We start from the raw sequence: 23,189 nt of genomic DNA, 5'->3' as shown, positions 1-23,189 counted from the left end.
GACACACGACAAAACGACACGACATGCACGACTTAATTTAGAGTTGCTAGTACAGTACTTGTACGAAACATGCTCCTGCGATTATATCACCAATTCTAAACCCAACCCTAATCCTAAACCGTATCCTAACCTGAAATCACTTTCAAGCCTAAACCTATATCGTGTATATCGTTGACAAAAGAATGCCAGGAGCAATTGTCATCGCAACATCATGCATTATGTCGGAGCACCAAAACGAGAGATTTTGCCGATCACTTCCAATACTCAGCAGGTATTCCAAGTGACATCTCACCTTGCCCCGAAAAGTAAAATTGTGTCATCTCCGAAATAAAATCAGGCATCCCGCTAAGAAAGGGCATGGATTGCCGGGACAATACGATTGAGATCTCACGAAAGGGGTCGATTACACGGATGGGATGGGGGTTCAGGGGCAACGACGCCCCCTTTTTAACCAAATGCATTGAGGTATACATACTGCAACCTCACGCCATGGAACGCTACTTCAGGATTTCTTCACAACCCTCCGCGGCACCTAAAGGGTGAAACGTCAACCTTGTGACAAGGAGAAACTATTCGAAAGACCTATTTGAAGTGCTTCTACATGTGTCGTAATTAAATTTACCAATTGATATGACGTCCTTCGACTTGTTCGTTGCCCTAACGTTTGTTTATAAGAGAGAGAGAGAGAGAGAGAAAGGGAGAGAGACAGAGAAGAAGAAACGAAACTATTTCGTTCGTGACTTTTCAACCAATTCAAGACAGAGAAACGGATATGCTGAATATGCACAAACTATAGCCAGAAGATACTGGAGATTGTCACAGTATTGGTTGGGAATGACAAGGGATCTTGGACTCATACCTTATATCTTGAGGCCAATATGGGTGATACGGGGCTTCCCCCTCCCCCACTCCTTTCTGTAATTTTGAAGAATAAAACAATCGTTAAGAAAGGCTATATATATATCAAACCACTTAGCATGCCTAGTCTCTGAAGTGCTCTTAAATGAACATTTAAATGCTTCGATATGAATACGTCCTCGATTGGATGCTACGCAACCTTGTTTAAACACTGCGCGTTGATGATCTGTAAACTGTGTGTACGTTTAATTCAGCACGTGTTTACAATTACAAAGGCTAGTTAGCGTATACAATTTCTTCTATTAAAGGTACTATGTCCCATTTGCAGGCCAAAAAAATGAAAAAGTTAAATTCCAACTGCATTTGAAAGATAATACTGATTTAAAACTTCCCTAAAAAAGTTGGGGCTTGAAAATGTCTTCAAGTGGGAAAATAACGACTATTAGTTGTCAAATCGACTTTAGGGCTATAGAGCCCAAAAGTAATAGTCTTGATTTTCAGACAATTGTACCGAATGGTCATACGTTTTATGCTGCGCAAAGATTCAATCAGTTTAATCTTGGCCATCACAAGAAGTGGGTTATTGGTGTAGACAAATGCTCATGTCCCCTTTACAACTCTTTTCATGTATGTTGTTACCAAAGAAGAAAAAAGCCAGTCAGACACTCAATAGTGTCTGACAGTGAAGTCTAGCAAGTAAACGGCTTTCCTTGCATAATTTGAATATGAGGACACTGCTAACGTTTAAATTTCACTGATAGGACATACATGACATATTCATAATTCCTGCAAAGTTCTACAGAGTTTGAGGTTGGCTGCAAAAGGGACATAGTACCTTTAAAGGCGTACGAGAAAACCATATTTAATGTTAAATGAGACATGGTTGTTGGAATAATTGTTTTTACTTTACTGAAAGATTGTAAGTTTTCTACAAGCAAAGCAAAACTAAAACAAACGTCGCCATGGAGTGATCGATGGCAAATGGTGCCTCCCCATACGGTGTGCACCCGTGTACAAATTATAACTAAACACGATTGTGTTCTTCTAACACGACAAGCTTCTTTTGATCTACGTAGTTGTTGTGCTGTGATAAAATGTATTGCTTTCTTCCTTCTTGCCGTTCATTCCTAAATCTCCTAAATTCGATAGTCGATACATTTCCATTTTTTCTGGGAGTTCACCGTCATCCACAGAACGTTTCGAATTTCATCTGTTGATCTTTCGCTCTTCCAGACCTCAAAATATTGTTCCGTCTTGGATTGGTTTTTGTCTGCTATCCAGCTCGTTATCTAAACCCAACACCTTCCTCGGGCTAACAAGTTCATCTTGAGTTTATCTATCACTGTGTATTTGCACTGCTCCAGATCTTTACCGGGGGACGTATCCGAAGGGAACAGCTAAGGGGCAAGTTGGCAACGTTTCAGTGCCTCCGGAACTCTGGAGAGCCTGAAGCGAAGAGTTGCTTTAAAACACCGTTTACCAAACGCACAAGTGCCCCATTGAATGCATGTTTCAATGCATAGGGGTGCATTGAAATATACTTTTGCTTCAATATTAGAGTAAAAATAGCCCAATCACGGAAAATGGAAAGAGGGACCCCCCCCCCCCCCTAAAAGAAAAACAGAAAGAGTTAGAGACAGAGATACAAAGGGAAAAACTCACTCACATGTTTCAGTTTCAGTTTTATTTTTCATTTCCAACAGAACAGTAATTTTGACAAGAAATCAGATCACATTTTACATGGTTTAAAGTTATGAAATAGAAAGTATACATAAATATCCAGTAAATGGGTTTTTAAGATAATATGTTCACCCCCCCCCCCACACACACACACACACACAAAATAGCAACAAAAATAAAACAAGATGTGAGATCCTGAAAAGTCTCAAGTTTAAGACAAGACAGGCAAAGGTTCAGATGTGCGGAAATTGTCCCACCCACTTCTCTGACCACACCCCTATACCGCCCAAGATCTCTTGTGGTTCTAGTTTTTAAAGACCTTGATCCAACCTCTTGGTCATTTTGGCTAGGGTTGAAAACAATTGTATCATTAGGCTATATTTTTTCTTATTATTAGTAAAATCAAATTGATTTTCTTCTCGATTAAAGGATATTACGATAGAAAGTAGGGGAAAGTAGTTATACCTTCTTCACTATTTGTTATTCTGTTTATCAAGGAGTTCTTTGGTTTTGTTTCCAGAACCATCCATTGATTTTCATGTAGGCCTATATACTCTTCCTGGCATGCGCCTTTGATATAATCCTGGCTCGTGTTTTTTCTGGAAATTATTGTTGTATCTAATCTCTCCTACACATTCACACTAGAATCGGCTGTCGAAGGAGTATGGTAATTAAACAAGTGTTTGTAATTAAAACATGAAAGATTTTCAGCTGAGTCGGCGGGGAGCTAGTGTGAGGCATGTGTCATATAAGTCATTATTAGGCTAGTCATCATCAGATCATGGAGGTTTCACACAGAGAAACAGTTGCATGTTCTTCAGTCGTATGATATACTTTATTTGTTGTTAATTTCTTCGTTTTATTTAGCAACTAAAACCCAGTTATTTTATCGAGGTCGTAACTATCGCTTATAATAACTTTGTCTAAAATGCATTTTGTAATCTGTAACATTATTTTGTGCTGTATATCAAAGATATACGTTCAACTCCCAGATAGGTTGTTTCTATCATATTTTTTTAAGGGATTTGTATCTTTGTCTCAGATTCTGAAACGAAATCCTAGACTTAGCTCATGCTGCAATCGTAATCATTATAAACCTTTAGGTCAGTCAGGAACCACATGAATTTTACAAGCCAATCGCCTGTCTAGTATCAAGATATTTATGATTGGAAATCGAAATTTCAAAAACCTTTTTTCGTAACGGTTTTTATTACACTACAGTCTATTAGGGGAAATGAGTTTGGTAAAACCGGTCACTCACAGATTTTTACTTTTTTGATGCACTTCATGATCATTTTGAAGCGAATTTTTGTTTAGGGCTTCAATATTACATCCGATCACAGACACTGATAACACGTATTGGGCCATGCATCGTTAAACGAAGTCTTGAATATAGAAGAGTAAAGGGTGTGCGCTGGGGACTACCCTATCATGATCAATACGTCTATGAAAATTGGTTTCGATTTAGAATATCTCAAGTTCTCCTGTTCTCCACACAAGGTCGTATCAAGGTGCGGAGATAAACATCTCGATTTTGACCATTGAGGCCCTAGAGAATTTATTGTAATAACTGACTCTTGTTCATTCAGATTTAAACCACCTGTAAGTATTTTTGATGATGATAATTATGTAGGACGGCTGTATCACAATGATGTATTTCAAAGTGCTTTTGAATGAAGAAATTGAAAATGAAACTAATTTTTACTACATGTATGTAACCTGCACCCGTCTTATAAACATTTGCGATAAACGCAACGCATTTGCGATTGATATCAAACGCATCTTTGTACATAGGAGAGAGGGGCTGCAAACTTGCGATTGCTTAGATTTTGCAAATGATTATGATCAATCGCAACTCCTTATAAGGCGGGTCCCAGATGTGAAGCACTCGAAATATTCGACTAATTTATTCATGTTTGGTAACGATACACTCGGGTTAAGGACGGCAACTGTGGATGAATGGTGCTGTTAGGTGGCATACAAAATACCGGTCCTCTTTGGAAACCCAACATCGTGTTTGAATTCAATTCCCTCTAACATTCAGAATAGCTCTTCGGTATTTGTTTTTAGAAGGATTTATAAAATATTTGTTAATATCAAAATATTTGTATTACCTAAATATTAGATTCAATACTAGGTTCTTTTGTTAGTTCGTTTATTAGGTTAGGTACTCCATTTCTTATCTTATTTTGTGTTCCTTTTTGAGGTCTTTTTATGTTACATATTATATCTTGTTTTCTTAAAGGATTGGCCCTGTACAAGGTTTATTTCCTTTTTGGCCACTGCCTTCCTTACTGTTTTTAATTCATCTTATGTATTGTCATACATTTGTCTCTTCATATAAGTATTTTTTTTATCTGTTAATCTCTTGAGGAGAAATAAATGAAACTTAAAACTGAAAAAAATGAAACTGAAACACACGCACAAACGGGGTTTGGCTGCATTTTCTATTTTTTCTTTTTTTTTTCCTTCTTTTTTTTGGTAATCAATACAGTTTCGAAGGAAGGGATTTCAAGGGAAAGAATATAAATCAAAGATTTGACAGGCTAAAACAGGCTTGTGTATGTGGCTACAAACAAACAGTTTGGTGAGAGAGAGGAGAGAGAGAGAGAGAGAGAGAAAGAGAACGAGAGAGAGGATAAAAATGAGGATATTTTTGTTAAGTTTAGACCATTCTCGTAGTATAACCTCTCAGTTTTCCAGAATTCGGGGATTCAAGTTTCGTATTGTTTCAGTCCTTTTTTTCCCGATAAATTGCTGGTTTGACAAAATTCAAGTTAAACATCATACTCTGGATTTCTCTCGTCGGAACTGAATTACTTGAATTACACACACTTTGGAGATATCATTACTTGACCCGCTTGTGTCTTGTTATGTTTTGTTTATAAAGAAAGACGTCCGTTACCATGGATACGGCTTTGCTACTTCTCGTTCTCCTCAACCTGATTGCACTCACATTCCCCGCAGCTATTCCGCCCAGGATTCCTCGTTTTCTCAAAGACAGATTGCAGATCACACACAAAGTAAGTTTGACAGATATGATGATGATGATGATGGTGATGATGATGACGATGATGATGATGATGATGATGATGATGATGATGATGATAATGATAGTGATGATGATGATGATGATGATGGTGGTGAGGATGGTGATGTATAATGATAAGGATGGTGATGATGGTGGTTTTGGAGAAGATCAATTCATACTGAAGATGCTTGTGAAAGTTATTTGTCCAAGATGTGTTGCTTTCTCGAAGAGAGCTTGCAACTCACAAACACAGTGTATAACGGTGTTAATGATAAAGATGATGATGATGGTGGTGGTAAATGCAATGTGTAATATAGTTATTATGTATCAGACCACCTATACCAAATCGGATGTTGATTTAAAGGAAGCTTTAACCAATATTCACTTTTAGTACCAGGATGGGCGATCTCAATACTCAAGTGGGTGTACCTGTACAAACAATTTAAAGATACCTTTTACTTTATTAAGCCCACTCGATTCTCAGGTACGATTTGCTGCAAATGTTCTAAGCTTCACTGGTTTAAAACCTGCAAAAGCAATCCCCAAGATGGATTCTAGCGTGTATGATTCATGTTCTCAAAGTGAAAGTGCACAGGTATCCCTTGTTTCCAAGTTCATGGCCCTTACACCCACCTTCCCCCTATCTAGTTCCATCTCTGGGAGACTAGACCACCTTCCCCAACAGAAACTATTCGCCATCGTCACATGTTTTCCTATGTTGCCTTATTACAAAAATACATCAACACTTCGTGTGCGAGGGGGTTCACCTACTGTTGAATGAAAGCCGATTTATAAGCGATTTATTATTATGTTTAGGGCCTGTCATAAGTTACCTTTGTGACATCAAGGGATTAAGTTTCCTCCACAAGACATTTTGGATGAAATTCAAGGATTACCAATCGCTCAACAACATTAATGTACCGCTCTGAGCTGATGTATATCCGTACAAATGTTGGTGAATCATAAAACTCTACCTCAAGATTTTGTTCCAATATCTGAACCATGATCCATGTCACATATTTTCCTTTAATATATAATAACTAAAGTGTTATTAATGTTCATTTATTCATTCATATTTGTTTACAAGCTAAATCATTGTTATATTATGATGAAGGTGCTTTAGGCAACAACAACAAAAATATAAAACATATTAACAGATAGTTCATAAGGTTGATGATATTAAGAAATCATGATTAAAATGTCGACGACCTAAACAGAATTTGACTTTGGTTTGGCACAGCTCTTTAAGTTAGGTACACTAATGGGGGGTAGAAAGATTATTTTGTTGTCCGATTAGGGTGCACATTGATGCTACTTTTATACTAAGCCTGAGGTCAGAGCCATCTATACACAGAGCTTGGCCAACTTGATTTGAATTGATCACAACATGGTGTATATTATTTCATTTGTTGCTTACCAAACAATGCTGTAAGTGCCCAAGTCGAACTAGGTTGGCCAAACCCTCCTAATCAATGGCTTTGACTGTTATCACTGATATTATCCCCACGGCTTCAATAATAATCATAGAAACATCAAACAGAAGCTTTCCCCTGTTTAGTCTGGATGCTGATCATGATGTAATGCTTACGTCACATCAGACAAACCGCCCTCTAAGTCGTAGGATCAATTCCGATGATGCACTTCTTATAGGTCTGCTGCCTCTCACGCCCGGGTGCAAAGCGTTCTTCATCACTTCGCATTCCCAGGGTTCGTGGGCTCAAACCTAGATATGGTATTTGAGAAGTTTTCAAATCCACAGATCGAGTTTCGTTTCTCAAAACAAATATTATGCGGCCTACATTGACAGCAAAGTCTAGTCATCTGTATTTTTCTGAAGTTTGTAAGAGACCCCATCTTTTTGCCGAAGATTGAAGTTCTCCTTTGAAAGAAGACGGTTAGAGTTTGTAACCTTTATTTCGTCATTTATTGCACTTTGCATCACAGTTAAATAGTCCTGATAGTTCAATATTCCGTAATATAAAAAAGACAATTTTGTTTCACTTATTAGACTCCAAACCTGTTTGGACATGTGAGACAGGTAGTCTAAAGTGAATTGGGTATAAATTATGTAATGATGCATCTCACTGATTGAGCCATGTAAGAATGTTCCAAGGCAGCTGGGTCATGTCTGCGTTATCCTCAAGACGCCATATTTCAAAGAATCTATTCATCCGGGAACCTTCCCCCACCTGGGTATAGAGAGGCGATGGCAGCTTAATGCCTTGCCGATAAAAGTAAGTTCCATTGCAGTGATTCGAACCGCGAACCACTAGAATAATGGGCGATTACTCTCCCCGACCACGCCAACTCTCCATGATCTAACTCTTTAGCTTTAAATTCTGGCCTGGAGCTACTCCTACAATAAGGATAACAATGCCGTTTCATTCCTGATAATCATACGAATCCTGCATGTTGATTTAATTTTGTTTTGATAATCAAGGATAAGCGAACCACAATATGCCCACCCAGGAAGGATTCACTTTTGATTTGATTATGTTTGCCATGTTTGGATGTTTGTAAATGAATGTGACAGTGAAGGGAATGTGTAATGTAAAAAGATAACACATTCAGGCTGATATAATTAATTTAATACATATATTTCCCAAAGGAGAGTGAGTCTTTTAAAACAACAGAGCCCAATAGTGCACATCTATGTCGTTTCCATTGTCCGGACTTATACAACTGTAACTGTCAGATTTTACTCTTCTGTTTGAAATGGTAAACAATGGCGATGGTAAATATAATTACATAAATAAAAATATATTTACAATTACTTCCATCGAAGACGCTATTTAAAGTCAGCAAAAGCTAAATTCCCTTGTTAACATCTCTCCTCGTGTGCGTCAGTTAGCCTTTTGTTTGCCGATATTTCAGTCGCCGTCCAAATTTGTTTAGCTATTTTCCGTCATGTCTTTCCTCGGCTTGTCACCGAGATCATAATCATATTGATTATTTCAATTTTAGATATTCTTTTGTTTCTCATAGGTGCCTTCCTCTTTACTTCACCCGTTTGGAAGTTCACTGTTGTGTTCAAGTATTATTTATAGCGAAAGAGCCAAAATAGTTTGCTTGCCAGGGAAGTTTAATAATCATGTCTATTATCTAAACAAAAGATGATGAAATCGGTGCCCTTTCAAAGGTTGAATATATTTATTTCGTTATAGGTAATGAGGAAACAATTTATTATTCTTTGAATTTTGTGAGCAGTACATTTTCGGCAAAGGTGTTTACTAAAAATCAAATGTGTCAAGACTTGAAATGATTTAAGATTGAACTAAAGGAAAATGTAGAGTTTATTTTTACCTGAAGGAAACATTTATTTCCGGGTCCCAAGAAACACCTGTTTGAAGCATGACAGCAGGTACCTTCCTGCACCCCCCCCCCCCTCCCCCCCCCCCCCCCCCCCTCTCTCTCTCTCTCTCTCTCTCTCTCTCTCTCTCTCTCTCTCTCTCTCTCTCTCTCTCAATGAATGATTAAGTAACTATAAGGAAACAAAAGTGTTTTGAAACATTTTATTTACCGATAATTATGCAAAATTCTTTTGCGTTTCTATTACATTTCGTCATGTTCTTTTGAACAAAACTGACAATGGATAACGTGAGATATGACAGAAGTAAAGAATAATCGCAATCTTGCACATATTTTAAATCCGAGTGTACTATTTGAGGTAATGCATGGTGGATTTGTATTTGTTGTTACTGTTCAAAGATTCAACATTTTGGGATATAAAATAAACTTGCTTATTTATTTTGTCTATCTGAGGAATTTATGGGCCATTGCCATGATTACTTTGTTCAACTCTAGCATGAAACAAATATAGAGAGAACTGAGTATCTTTTTGGAGAATGCGAGAAGGAGGGAGACAGAGGGAGACAGACGACCAGACTGACACACGGACATAGAGAGAGAGAGAGGGAGAGAGAGAGAGATAGAGATTGAAAGAGAGAGAGAGGGGGAGGGGAGAGAGAGAGAGAGAGAGAGAGAGAGTAAGAGATCACTAAAAGCTACAGCAGAATCATTCATTCTCGTCATTTGTGTATCACAATCATGACAGTTTTAAGTCGACTTGTAATTTTTAATTGATGCTTGATTTGTAATTTAAATTGAATTTCTTCTCAATATGATTTTTTAATCAATTAGCAACTTTAAAAATATATATTCTAACGTTATAACGCCTGCTAATCTTACCAATCATTGTAATGCTCCTGATTATCATTGGACTTCATAATCAAAGTTTTTGTCTTTTCTTCGTTCTTCCATTTCTCGTACCAAGGAATACAGCTACCTCATACGCAATGGCTATCTCAGGCCGCGAAACTACGAGTTCACATTCGAGGCCGAGAAAGATATACCAGTCGTTACGGATGCGATCTCGAGGTTCCAAGAGTTCTACAAGCTACCAGTGATGGGGGAGCTGGATGAGAGGACCAGGGGTGTGATGTGGGAGCCGAGATGCGGCTATCCAGACGTAGGGGAGTCGTTACATAACGAGACGATGGAGAACAGGGCGGGGCATCATCGTGTTCGCCGGTATGATATCGCAGATGGGCGCTATAAGTGGGATTCAAGTCAAATAACGTACAGGTAATAAACAGTTAGTGCCAGTTTCCACTTTATATTGCGGAAATCAACGTTTTATCGCTGTTGTCCTCGCTCTGTCGTCAGTACCGTGCACACCGCGTTCCCGCCTGATAATGTTGCACTATAGGATATGTTTTCTTCAAAATTATCAATAATTAAACAAATAAACCATGAATAGGGATATAATATAATTTCGACTATTTATCATTGCTTCAACGCGAGGGGGCGTATGCACCCTTTAAAGCCAGACTACACTACTTGTAGCTACTTGCTCCCTCTATAGAAAACAATGCCTAAGTGGTGCCTGTTGGTCCCCCATGATCCTCTTTTTTTAATGTTATTTGAGAGCTGAGTTGATGAAATAACCACCTGTCAGTGACCAGCAGGTTGGTCTAATCCCTCATGGCCTAACTAGTGCAGACGGGCTTTAATCGACCTATTTTGATATAGAGACAATCGATAATGTTTGCGATAGTGCATATACACTATTGTTTCTGACTGATGCATGTCTACTGAAGATAGCAAGGTAGAAGTAAGATGAAGTCTGCCAGAAAAGAACAATTTTCCTTTCTTGTTTTAATGGTTATTATCGTTTAGTGTTTTATAAGCAGCCACGAGTTTGCATGAATTCAATGAATTTCAATTCTCGGTGTAAAACACCTTATTAGGATGCTCCTTTTTCTGAACCTACTACCAACATACACTGTGTACAGTTACCGTAAAACCTAACCACTGCACTGCAGTCTTGAAAGACCTGCTTCAAACATCTGGAGACCCTCTGCGAGACGGAAGCGTTCACATTACACTGTAATACTAGCCCTCCTCCAAGGGTACACCACGGGTAAACCAACCCGCCTTCTCCGTGGTCAAACATGATCTTTATCATGTCTGAACGTGCGAACTGATACCCATCTCTAAGACGTGCCTTGTTGATGGAAGGGTAGGATGTAGAATCATCTGCATCCGGGACTCTGAAGACGAATTTGTAATTTTAGGTTCATTATGGGGTGGGTGTGTGCCCGGGGACCGGTGTGTGCTCGCTCTTTTTACACCCCAAGTCTCTGCGTCTATTTGAAGGCACTAGTTACATTTTGAAAGCGTAAACTGATTTGGGGAAAAATTTTCAGTGATAATGTTTTATTATGACCAAAGTTATATCAGTGCAAAACAAGCAAGACTCTCGTGAATCGCCGTTTCTATTTTACACATCTCTCTCTCTCTCTCTCTCTCTCTCTCTCTCGCTCTCTCTCTACTTTCCTCCTTCGTATTTATTTTAAGGAGAATAAAAACGGGGATTAGTTGGTAACATCTGAAAGTAAGCGGGGGAATTCACATTCGGTTCAATGCGAAATCAAAATAGCGATTATTTTGATGACTATCAGGAATATATATATATATATATATATATATATATATATATATATATAACTGTGACGCAAAGTCCAATAAATGACGAAATAAAGGGTAACTGTACCGAAACAAGTGCAAGTTTGAACAGTTTCATAGCGTTCAACTCTTTCGTGCATCCCGTTTATCTAGGCGCACATAATTATACCATCTTCTTGAAGTTTTAATATTGCACTTTTTGCGTCCAGGATGCTAGTTTTCACCGTTTGTGATCCAAATGTAATTTGTGCTATTTGGAATACTGGACTTCAGGCGGACGCATTTCAGATGTAATTAAACAGTTCAAGGTAGTGAACTATCTGTAACTATTTAATGTTATTAAGAAGAGGATTCGAGAGTTCAACCACGGCTGTCAGGTGATAGGACCTCGTGTACTGAGGACATTATGATTTGATTAAAACACTTCTTTTAGAACGAGGAAAGACGTCAGAATTTCAGTACAACCAAATGGTGCAAGGTCCTTTATTATCGACCATTAACTTTCCACCTATTTCATAAAGTTTGTGTCATACACTACAATACCTTTATACGCAGTCTTAAAGTAATGAAACAAAATTGTCTTTAAATATTACCTTTGAGTAAAACGAGAGCGACGTCATTGTCCTCTTCTACTACTTCTTTTTCTTCTTCTTTTTCTTCTTCTTCTTTTTTTTTCTTCTTCTTTTTCTTCTTCTTCTTTTTCTTCTTCTTCTTTTTTTTCTTCTTCTCCTTCTTCTGCTTCTTCTTCTACTCTACTTCTTCTTCTTTTCTTCTTTTTCGCCTTCTTCTTATTACTATAATTCATTTTCTTCTTCCTTTCTGATTTATTTTCAATGGAAGTAATTTAAACGTTAAATTTTTAACAGCATGAAACTTTTTCTTCCAACCGACCAAACAAACTGTTATTTCCCCTTGTGATGCTCTTGTGATAGCTGGAACTTTCATGTATAAACCGATCAAATTGTTCATATTTTAAAAGCGCTATTCATTCAATATATAAATTTAAAATGTTAAAACAGTCCCGATGCACTATCCTTGTTTCGCGCCCCTCTCTCTCTCTCTCTCTCTCTCTCTCTCTCTCTCTCTCTCTCTCTCTCTCCACTCTCTCTCTCTCTCTCTTTCTCTCTCCATCTCACTCACTCACACTCTCTCTCTTTCTTTCTCGCCCCCACCCCCCCCCCCCTCACCCCACCACCGGCCTCTTTCCTTCTCTCCTTCACAGCATTCACCTTTGTCCCACTTTCTATTCAACAAACCACATCTAAAGACTACCCAGAGTGATCTTCTTCCATACAAAATGTCCATGCCCTAATTTCCGTCATTTATTCGAAATGATTGAATTGTTGCGCCACCCCTTGTTGGAGATGATCTATGCCCCCTAGTAATCCCCTCCCCCTTGCCCCCTCCCCCAAATTATCTTATTTTACTGATAAAAAGGAACAAAATTCATTTACACTTTCCAAGGAGGAAGACCACGCTCAATTTTGGCTGGGGGCGACCCTGTGCTGTGTGCTAAAAGTTCACGGCGAGAGCAATGAACACTAAATTATTTGCATTCGCCCATGGGCCCATGAAGTTAGCAGACGTTTTGTTCGACGAGTTATCAAATTATTTTCCGATCGCGCAGCTGTGCCCTAGCTGTCGTGCGATCTTCTTTTCAAATTAATTGTGGTCAGGGTATAGTTTGTAAAATGAAACACGTGTAAAACAAATCAACCAGGAGGTCTTTAACACAATTTAAAGTTCTTTCTTTTCACTTCCAAGAAAGAATACAGAATGCAAGTCACCTATAAATCTCTTCCTTTTTTTTTATTCAATGCTATTCAATTGTGTTTAGCCAAAGGTCCTTGAACTCCCAAGTGCGCTTGACCTGGGGGTGTTTCACAAAGATCCTAAGTTGAACTTATCTCTAAGTTGGACTGAACAATTATGGAAAGCTGTTAGCATTTATGAAAATATTTTGTAAAAGTTAATTTAAAGGCATAAAATGTTGATTCAAATCATTTGCTATTATCAAGGAGATTTCATGTCCTTGAAGTGGAATTTATCAAAATTCTATAATAATTGATTTTTCGATTGTGAATATATTTCATTTCAAGGCTACAAATGGCTCTCCATAATATTTAAAGCCAACTTAGAATTAAATTCAACTTAGGATCTTTGTGAAACACCCCCTGGACTTTCTAAAGCAAGTCACTTTTCGAAAGCCATTTGCTCTTAACACTTAAAAATATATTAACTAAAGAAAATGTCAAATCTTTCTTCTACTTTAATACATTAGTGTCTTCTTTAAAATATTTAATTTACATGATTTCATTTATAATACGAAATATATATTGAATTCTCTTTAGAACTCTGACACTACATATATAACAGTTTACATAGGGGGATACAGCTGCCAACGCCCCAAAATCATAATGAATTAATGACAAAAAAATGAGTGAGAACACTGAAGTTCATCATTGTACTAATGTATTCGTTAGCCGGCAAGCTGATATTTTCATAATAAGCACATTAATGTTATAAATTAAATTAATCTACGTTGCTTGAAAATTGTGTTGGTTCATGCTCCATTAGGACATTTTGTGATAAATATCCAGCGTTTCATTTTTCACGTAATATGTTAAATAGTAGGACATTTGAATTAAGATTTTTCTTTCTTCCTCATGCTAATTCTAACTCTGATTCAATCACAATTTCACAATATTTCTCTATCTCCTCCCCAGCCTTGTGAACTTCCCAACGCGAGGCGGCATCAAACTCTCCGATCTACGAAACACCATTAAACGGGCCTTCGAAGTCTGGAGCGACGTCACACCTCTCGTGTTCACTGAACTCCACGGCCACGAAGTCAACCAGGCGATGGTCCGTATCGCTTTCATGAAGGGTCGTCACTCGCACGACCTCGAGCACCCGATCTTCGATGGGCCCAACGGCGACCTCGCGCATGCCTTCTCACCGAAGAGCGGATGGGGCGAAGTCAACGGCGACATCCATTTCGATGACGATGACGTGTTCACACTTGGAAACAATGACAGAGGTAGATCTATAATTTGTTTTCTTCTTTTGTTGTTTTTTGGGTTGATGATACGATCATGGATGTCTTTCGTCCTTCGTTTCAGTAATTAACAATATAAAAGGCTGTATGTGTACAGGAAAATTGGAAAGAACTTGGATATCTAAATAATGATGACGGAAACGCAATTTCAGATTTAATGGAGATCAAGATGTCAAAAAATAAGCCTTCGATGTACCCTCTTGTCGGGTATTAAGGCTAACACAGTTATAAACAGCCAGATTAGTCAAACAAGCACGGAGTGGGATAAATATCCGGCAAAATTCTCCAGTTTTATTACGATTATAATGATTATGGTACGTTTGTCGAACAAAAAGGTCAAAATTTAAGAGAAAATGTACTACGCGGTAAATCGAATCATTAATAATTTTGCTGAACAATATGCAGCGCTTGTTCGCTCATTTCATTCAATGCTTCATGTATTGAATAAATCTCTAAGAATTGTTATCATCATTTTCTTTTTTATTTTGCCATTGTTTTCAGGATATAACTTTTTCCAGACGGCAGCTCATGAGATAGGCCACGCCCTCGGTTTGGATCATTCGAATGACCCGGAAGCTCTTATGTGGCCCCACTATCACTTCATGAGGGACTTTGAACTACCCGACGATGACATCAGAGGGGTTCAAGCTCTGTATGGTAAGATTATGATTATAATACTAAAACCATATACATTTTGAGTATTAACCTGACATACTGCCATTTGAAGGATCATTTACTGTGCTATTTGAATAATTCAGTTTAATATATGTTATCATAATATACGTCTAAATTCTTTTTCGTTAAATTAAAAAATAGCCATAATTGTAATGCAGAATCAACTCAGCGTTTTAACCTATTTACTACCAAATTCTTTCATTCACATAGGCTTGGTACCACCCGGTTAATATTTGTATTGTTAGAATTTAGAATTTCTATCGGGGATTGTCTACATACCTAGTTTTGATATAAAGAAGTATAATGTGACATCTGAAAGTTAGCCCATTCACCTGTAGTTCATTTCCATACTGAAAATACTGAAAGTAATTTGTGAAACAATGGTTCTTGAAATGTATGATTTCTGAATCTACAATTCATATTATTTGGGTAGCTTGATATTATCAATATGTTATTCCTTTCCAGAGAAATGAATCACTACTCTGGTAGTAATGGGTCTCCAAGAGTTTTTGAGCGGTATGGGAGGTGGCGCTCTTTACATTTTCACCAATTCACCAAAGTCTCTTTTTGTTTCTTTTTTTTCGCTGCGTTCACTTAATTGATGTTTCATCGTCACCACATTTTCTTTTCCTTTTCACCATTTTTCATTCTCTGACAGCTGTCTGTTCATCTACTACAACATTACGTGTACATATAATATTTTTTTCTACCATCTTCTCATCTCTCTCCTCCTCCTCCAACGCTTCTTCTTTTTTTTCCTCTTCTGCTTCTTATTTTTCTTCTTGTTCTTGTTTTTCTTCTCATTTACATTTTTCTTGTTGTTGCGTTTGTTGTTATTGTTCTTCTACTTCTTTATGACCATTTTCATTATTTGTATTCTCGCTATGCTGTATTGTTTAAATATTGTCTTCTTCTTTGAAATTTTCTTTGACATGCTCGTAGTTGTTGTTATTGTTGTTACCGTTGATCTTATTGTTGCTGTTTATGTTTTGTTCTCGTTATTGTTCTTGTTGATATCTTGTACTTTTGTCTTAACTCTCATATTTCATCACACTATCTGACATGTTTCTTTCTGTATAGGACCTAATCCCAATCCACCAAAGCGTAAACGTAAATCACGAAAACATAGCAAAAAGAGTAAGCAACCGAGGACTGTTTTCCAGAGTTCATTCCAGCATCCATTTCTTTGAGCTGATTTTCTTTTTTTCTAACCGATTTTCATCAATTTGCATTCATCAATGTGCATATGAAATTTCTTCAGCTGCTGTGAGGTTTTTCATTTGAAAATATTTGTTCACTCAATTCCTTTTCGTTCATCAAAGTTTTACGTTCGAGTACTCCACTAACAATTAAGTCATATAATATACATATTCAATAGTACTATTATTTGCGCATCATAAGATCACTAGAAATGCAAATAAAAGTCATTACTAATATTGCAAACATCAATACATTTCAGTTGGTCTGTCATCAGCGAGAAATTTCAATGGCGCATTGTTTTATTAATTTCTTCTGATAAATGTGTGATACCCGACATATTAAGTCATTCAGATGAATTTTATGCTAGCTTAGTTTATTAAATTTGCATAAATATGAATAATGGCGACATGTACATTTTCTTCTCATCGTCCTTATTTTAATTTTCCGTTTTCCTTAAATCGCATGGTTTATTATTTTCATTTTTGCATCTGTTCAGTTCGTGCCTAATAAGAATATATTTGATTTCCTCACAATTTGCTGTGAATATTGTTTTTGATCATAATTATTATTATTTTATCTTTAATCAGTACAGAATGCACGAAATGGACGATTATTTGCTAACTTTTTTTTTGTTTTAATGACAATAAACATTGTACATATATGTTAAAGTATGTCGATCCCTTCAAACCTTATCAATATTAATGTTGCAAACGACGCTAGTAATTAAAGCACTGGTATAAATTTTGTTAAAGAACACATTATTTCATTTGAAATTTTAACTTGAATTGTGTCACATAATTTTACCAAATACTTTATGTGGTTATTCATCTTTAATTTATATGCCAACGCATTTGAATATATTCATTAGTATCCCTAATTCTCAATAATATCTCTTCATTTATCATCATGATCATGAAAATCACAATAATACCACTTTCCACCTTCACTTTCTGATCGTACCTTATCGTAGTGTTCAGTGTGTCTAATCACATATCGTTTGATTTAAGGAGAAGCCTGATTCCTTATTTCCTATCCCTTATTTTATGATGATTATTATAGGAACGAAGACCAGTCCTAGGGTGCCCAACGTGAGAATAGACCAAGGTCCAAGACCGAAATCAACTTTAGTCCGACAGCCTTCGAAGAAATCATATTGTACATCTGGTTATAGCGCAGTCACTTCAATTAGTGGCAGTATCTACACATTCAAGGTTTGTATAAAACTATGTCGTATGTTAATAAGTAACTAAATATGTCTCATTTACTAGGTTAACTATTCTATATTTTTGGACCACTAACATCTCATTTACTAGGTTAACTATTCTATATTTTTGGACCACTAACATCTCATTTTTAAAGGTTTCATATAACATTTGAGGTTTCATGTGGACGTGTAGGGTAAAAAGATTTTCTTTGCTGTTAAAAGGTGTTGTAAGTAGCGAGACTGGTTACACTAATGTGATTCCTTTAAAACTAGGCCTATTTCTTGAGTTGGTATAATAATTATCTGTTCTTTCTTACTTAAGTATACTAATAAAGTATTCAAATTCGTCTTCTGGAAAAAGAAAATTCGATATTTCTTTATTAAACATGAATCGTGATTTTAAAAAATTAAAAATCACTTTTAGAAGGGTATCTTCTTGCATTCTATGCCAAATTGAAACACTTTGACGACCATGCCAAAATACATTCGTTGTGTCAGAGGACAGAGCGCTTCCATCTTCCATGTCGAGTATAATGATGACTTTTACATGACTGAAATGTCTCGAGATATCTCTGACACTTCATAAAAGACAATGCAGGGGCCCTTCAAAAAGATGTTTAGATAACAACCACATCTTCGAGCAATAATCATATTTTTATGATAATTGAATCAGTCATCTAACTTCTTTATAGATACCAGTTTTTAAAAAACGAGTGATTGCTCTACCCGAGGGTACAATAGTAGTAGAATGCAAACGTCATGGAATTTACGACTTTTACAGTGACTAAAGGACCTATAACTTTAATTGAATCATATGTGGTTCTGAACAATAATTACATATTGGGACTCAAGAAAAATGCCATATTTGCAAGGGGCACGTGCTATCTCCCGCGCCCCCTCCCATCAAACGGTGGGAAAAGTATCATATTCATATGCGACTTGCGTGACTGTTTTCTCTTGACTCTCTCTCTCTCTCTCTCTCTCTCTCTCTCCATCTCCCTCTCTCTCTCTCTCTCTCTCTCTCTCTCTCCCTCTCTCTTTCCCTCTCCCTCTCTCTGTGCTAAATTATAACACTTTGTCTCTTTTGTTTTTTATTTAGGGTAAATTTTATTGGCGATCATGGCGTCGTTTGCTCGTCACTCCTAAGGATGGTCGTAAGATCCATGATAAATGGTACCACCTGCCGGCTAACATCAGGGCATCGTATCAGAGAAGAGATGGAAAGACCGTCTTCTTCAGAGGTAAATCTTCAAGTTTGGTTTAGAAAGAAGGGGGTATTGGAGCTAAACAAAACCGAAATATTTAATAAATATTTATATGCAGTTTTCAAACAAAATGATATTAAACTAGAGCCGATGGTAAATGAATCTAAAACAGCTAAGGAGGAATCCTTACCCCCCCCCCCCCTCCCTCATACGTTACGGTTGCCGTTTTACGTTTGAGAATAAATTTATTCATGCCGCGAGCTTTTATAGCATTTCAGTTTTATTTCAACTGATCGGATTCAACCATTTTTGTACATAATCGTAAAATAGTGCTGAAGAGAGAGACGATCTTAATTTTTGTTGGTCTTGCACTCATCATACAACTTAGATTTGTTCTTTTTTTTCTTATTTTTTTTTATGGGGGGGGGGGGGGCGGGGGTCTCTTCAAGGTTGAGATCGTAGTGGGTGGGGGTGAATCCGTTCCTTGGCGACTTAGAGACCAGTAGTGTAATACTCCTACATTTTCAGATTATGACAAAAGACAGGGGTTAAAAAAAACTATAAAAACAACAAAGGCTAACGTTTTGCAGCATATTATTAAGAACAAATAAAAGTTTATCAATAGTAGAACCTATTTCGATACTTGGAATTCAATATGTCATACGGTTTTTTCTTCTCCAAATGAGACTGACACATCTTGCTTTTTCTCTAATTTTATGCAGGTGCCAAATATTGGGTGTACTTCGGCTCTCAGATGGAGCCCGGCTACCCCCGACCGGTGGCCGAGCTAGGCCTACCCAAGGGGGTGGATGCCGCGTTATCTAAGACCAAGGCTAAGACCTTCTTCTTTAAAGGAGACCAGGTCTGGAGATTCGATGAGAGGAAGAAGTCTGTGGATAACGGATACCCTAAGAAGATTGGAGAGGTCTTTACTGGTCTCGGGGATAAAGTCACGGCAGCTTTCCAACATGATGATGGTGAGTATTCAGACAGTCTCCTCCGTTAACTGCTATACTCGAAGATAATTACGAGGAGCAACTATTGAGTTTGTAGGCTACCACTAGACAATCAGTAACCACACAGTTGAGTGGACTTACAACAATAAAAAGAACACCTAAACTATCTCAATCACTCAAACTTAAAAGAACAAGATACAAAACAAGAAAACAAAGCAAATTCCAAAGTCGAAAATAAATAAACGAACACCGAAAGAAATTTCCTCGGACGACATTACTGTGTTACCGAATTCCCTGTATGTGTAAATCATTATCAACTTCATGATAAAGAAAAAAAAGTAAACAAATAACATTAATAATTAGTAGAAGCATGGACAGTCAAGAAAGAAAATGATAATTAACTGACAGTAATTTTTGTGTTTGAGAGACTTAAATCGAAGAATTATGATGTTGTTCCAACCATTTACATCTATTATTTTACCTATTTCATATTTCTTTATAGGAAATTCTTACTTGCTACGAGGAAAGAAGTACTATCGTGTAGCAAAGGGCAAGTACGAAGTGGATCCGGGTTACCCTCGTCATTTTACCAGCGATTTTCTCGGATGCGCGTCGGTTACGGCGTAACCATAGCAACATGGTACCTCAACAAGCCCTTGATGTTGCAGTAATTTCTCAACGACACGCAACGAACTTTCAAGGTGTTCCTTATTGATAAAAGACACCACTGGCTGTATATCAGTACCGTATTTGTGTATAGCTATACTTTTTCAACAGATGACCAAAATCTAGATGGAGTTGAAAACCATGACATGTACACGATCCAGACGACAGGTGGCGCTGTGATGATTCAGAAGAATCTCCGACTTGATTTTCAGGAAGCTTTTTTAATGGAGTGGACGGATAGCACGGCGGGATTATAGTGACTATTTCTCAATGTTTTCTGACTGTTAAGAATACAAAGGGTACTCCTAGGGGAAAAGAACATAAACAATTACAATTTTGATGCTCACTTGAAGTATCATGACTGGAAGTCCAAAATATTTTCTGATGCGAAAGAAATCCTATAGATTCTCGTCTCCATTTAATTTTGTTCTAACATTGTCATCAAAACAGTAGGCAAACTCAATTTTCCAAGACGTATAGGCTGAAAAGGTTGTAAATGGGGTTGTTGGTAGCGGATTTGTTAAGTCACCCTCCGAAGGGTTCCTGGGAGCGTGAATTGTTTGGAAAGTTCTCATTTTAAGATTATTATCATCGCAAGGTAATGTACTCAAAGCGGACATTCCTCAATTGAAGGCAGAGTATAGAAAGTGTATTAAGAGGGTAGGATTTTATTTAAAGGTATAGGTCTTATGAAATATGATGGTCCAGTAAAAGTCCCAATGTTTTATCTTCTTTTTTTTTAATTTATACTATTTTGTTTTCTCCTTATACCTTCACGTTATTCTTATTCGTTTCATTTTCTTCAATTTCTTTTCTTCGCGCTTCTTTTCCCCCCTATTCATTTCGATTCGATATTGTTTTGAAGCTCGATAAAAAAGCGCACATGGATATGCTTCTCAACTCTACTATAATTATGTACAAATCTGTTGTAAGAATTGCATATTGTATTCTGTCCTTGTATTCACAATTACTCCGGTGTGAGGAGGGCATTGATCATTTTATATATACAGTTGAATAATGTGTTTTTATCTGCGCGTTCACACGTAGATTTGATTCTATGAATCATCATTTTAAACTTGCTTTGATCACGTTACATGTTTAAAAAAAAAGGTATTAACGTCTGTACATCGCAGTATCGCACATACATGTCAATAATGTCTTATTTATCGTTCATTTACCGCTGGCCATACGATCCAATATCTCACATCTTGTTCCGTACACGTCTGAACACAATATATGGACAGCAATCATGATTCAAATCAAGTTGCAATTAGAATCACGGGATAAATCTATGTGAGAACACGCACTTTGTCTCTTTCATTATTGAGAACACATCGAACATAAGTGAGAGGAGATTTTTAACAGAACTATTTTGTATATAAGATGTATATATAGTTTCACCTTGTTCTAACTATGTTTTGTTATAAAAGCGGTCGTTTTAGGAAATAAATAATAGTATTTTTACTATGCTGTTGCTGAGGGAGATGTGCCAACTGTAGAAGAAAAAAAAATACAAAGCGTTCTTTACTAACGTTGTAAGATATTGTGGATAATTGTTTGTAGATGTATTTTATTATAGCATTATCCGTCTCTACTTATCTAAATACATGTATTAAAGTTACGTATTTACCTCATTCTCAATAGTAATAAATATGTCTTTGTCTTCCTAGTTTACTGTATTTCCTATTGTAAAATTAAAGTGTCCGCTTTTGAGATGTTTGGTTTTATTTATATGTCGATGCGCGTCACACAATGTCATAGTAATTATATTTGATTTCTCTTTGGCTATCATTTTTGGCTAAATTTTTGTTTTGGAATGGCAAGGTATTTTACCGACTTAATTTGCTACCACTCCTGTAATTTATTTTCAATTGCGCCATCTCTCGGTCGAGGCAAACATACGATTTCCGGTTCCTGAGCGGATGGTATAGATCCGTATTAAAACAAAGGGAGACCAAAATTCAATGCCTATCACGAAGACGTAAAAGTAGTCAGAAACAAGACTTTTAAAGATTCGAACACTAGAAAAAGTGCAGTTTATCCCTGATTGTTTTACAACTTCTAATGAAATAATTTGAATGGCAAGAAATGCAATGTATTTGGGAAATAATATCCTCCAAAACCACAGGATTTCAAATAGATTTCTTTATACTAAATTGATAATTCCTCCTTGATATTATTATCGTGATTAAGGTCTATATATGCCTATTGAAAGAAAATCAATTTGAAAATATATCTCATATTACATGGTAATTACAAATAGTCCAAATAAATATACTTTATTTAATCTACCTTCGTCATAAGAAGTTGCCGAAAGTTATTAACTATCAACATTATTTTGTCCAACTCTCAACTGATTCTATTTGGTACTGTTATAGTTGCAAAATCCATTATACCTACTGTGTATAATCAATGTTCTTATGTTTTCATTTGAAGTATGTTTTCAACTCACAGACTGCCAATGATGAAATATGTTGTATGCATTATGATACATAAATCATCATTCCTATTTCGTAAGATTATCTAAAGCGTTTTGCGAGTGCACTCTATTAAGAATAACTGATAAATAGCAATATTTAAAAAATCTTCCAGACCGATTTGATACCAGATAAAAGGGAAAAAAGTACTGCAAACTACAAAATGTATCAAAAGTTGGTATCAAAAGGGAAGAAATTTAAGTCAACTAAAA

At 36.7% G+C, this 23,189-nt stretch overlaps 1 protein-coding gene across 1 annotated transcript in view; it reads left to right on the top strand.

Moving 5' to 3' along the window:
- Nucleotides 1-21,226, top strand: part of LOC115929591 (72 kDa type IV collagenase-like) — a 35,583-nt gene extending 14,357 nt beyond the window's left edge. The window contains exons 2-9 of the mRNA XM_030999109.1: nucleotides 5,429-5,561; nucleotides 9,843-10,153; nucleotides 14,263-14,576; nucleotides 15,096-15,251; nucleotides 17,529-17,680; nucleotides 18,773-18,914; nucleotides 19,601-19,855; nucleotides 20,337-21,226. Of these exons, the coding sequence (XP_030854969.1) occupies nucleotides 5,445-5,561; nucleotides 9,843-10,153; nucleotides 14,263-14,576; nucleotides 15,096-15,251; nucleotides 17,529-17,680; nucleotides 18,773-18,914; nucleotides 19,601-19,855; nucleotides 20,337-20,461 (1,572 nt within the window). The 5' untranslated portion in view covers nucleotides 5,429-5,444 and the 3' untranslated portion in view covers nucleotides 20,462-21,226. The remainder of the gene's footprint in view (nucleotides 1-5,428; nucleotides 5,562-9,842; nucleotides 10,154-14,262; nucleotides 14,577-15,095; nucleotides 15,252-17,528; nucleotides 17,681-18,772; nucleotides 18,915-19,600; nucleotides 19,856-20,336) is intronic.
- The last annotated feature ends 1,963 nt before the right edge of the window (nucleotides 21,227-23,189 follow it).

The sequence above is a fragment of the Strongylocentrotus purpuratus genome, unplaced genomic scaffold, assembly GCF_000002235.5.
Source record: "Strongylocentrotus purpuratus isolate Spur 01 unplaced genomic scaffold, Spur_5.0 spur5_contig_861, whole genome shotgun sequence".
Classification (NCBI taxonomy): Eukaryota; Metazoa; Echinodermata; class Echinoidea; order Camarodonta; family Strongylocentrotidae; genus Strongylocentrotus; species Strongylocentrotus purpuratus.
This window is presented reverse-complemented; position numbering and strand designations above follow the sequence as displayed.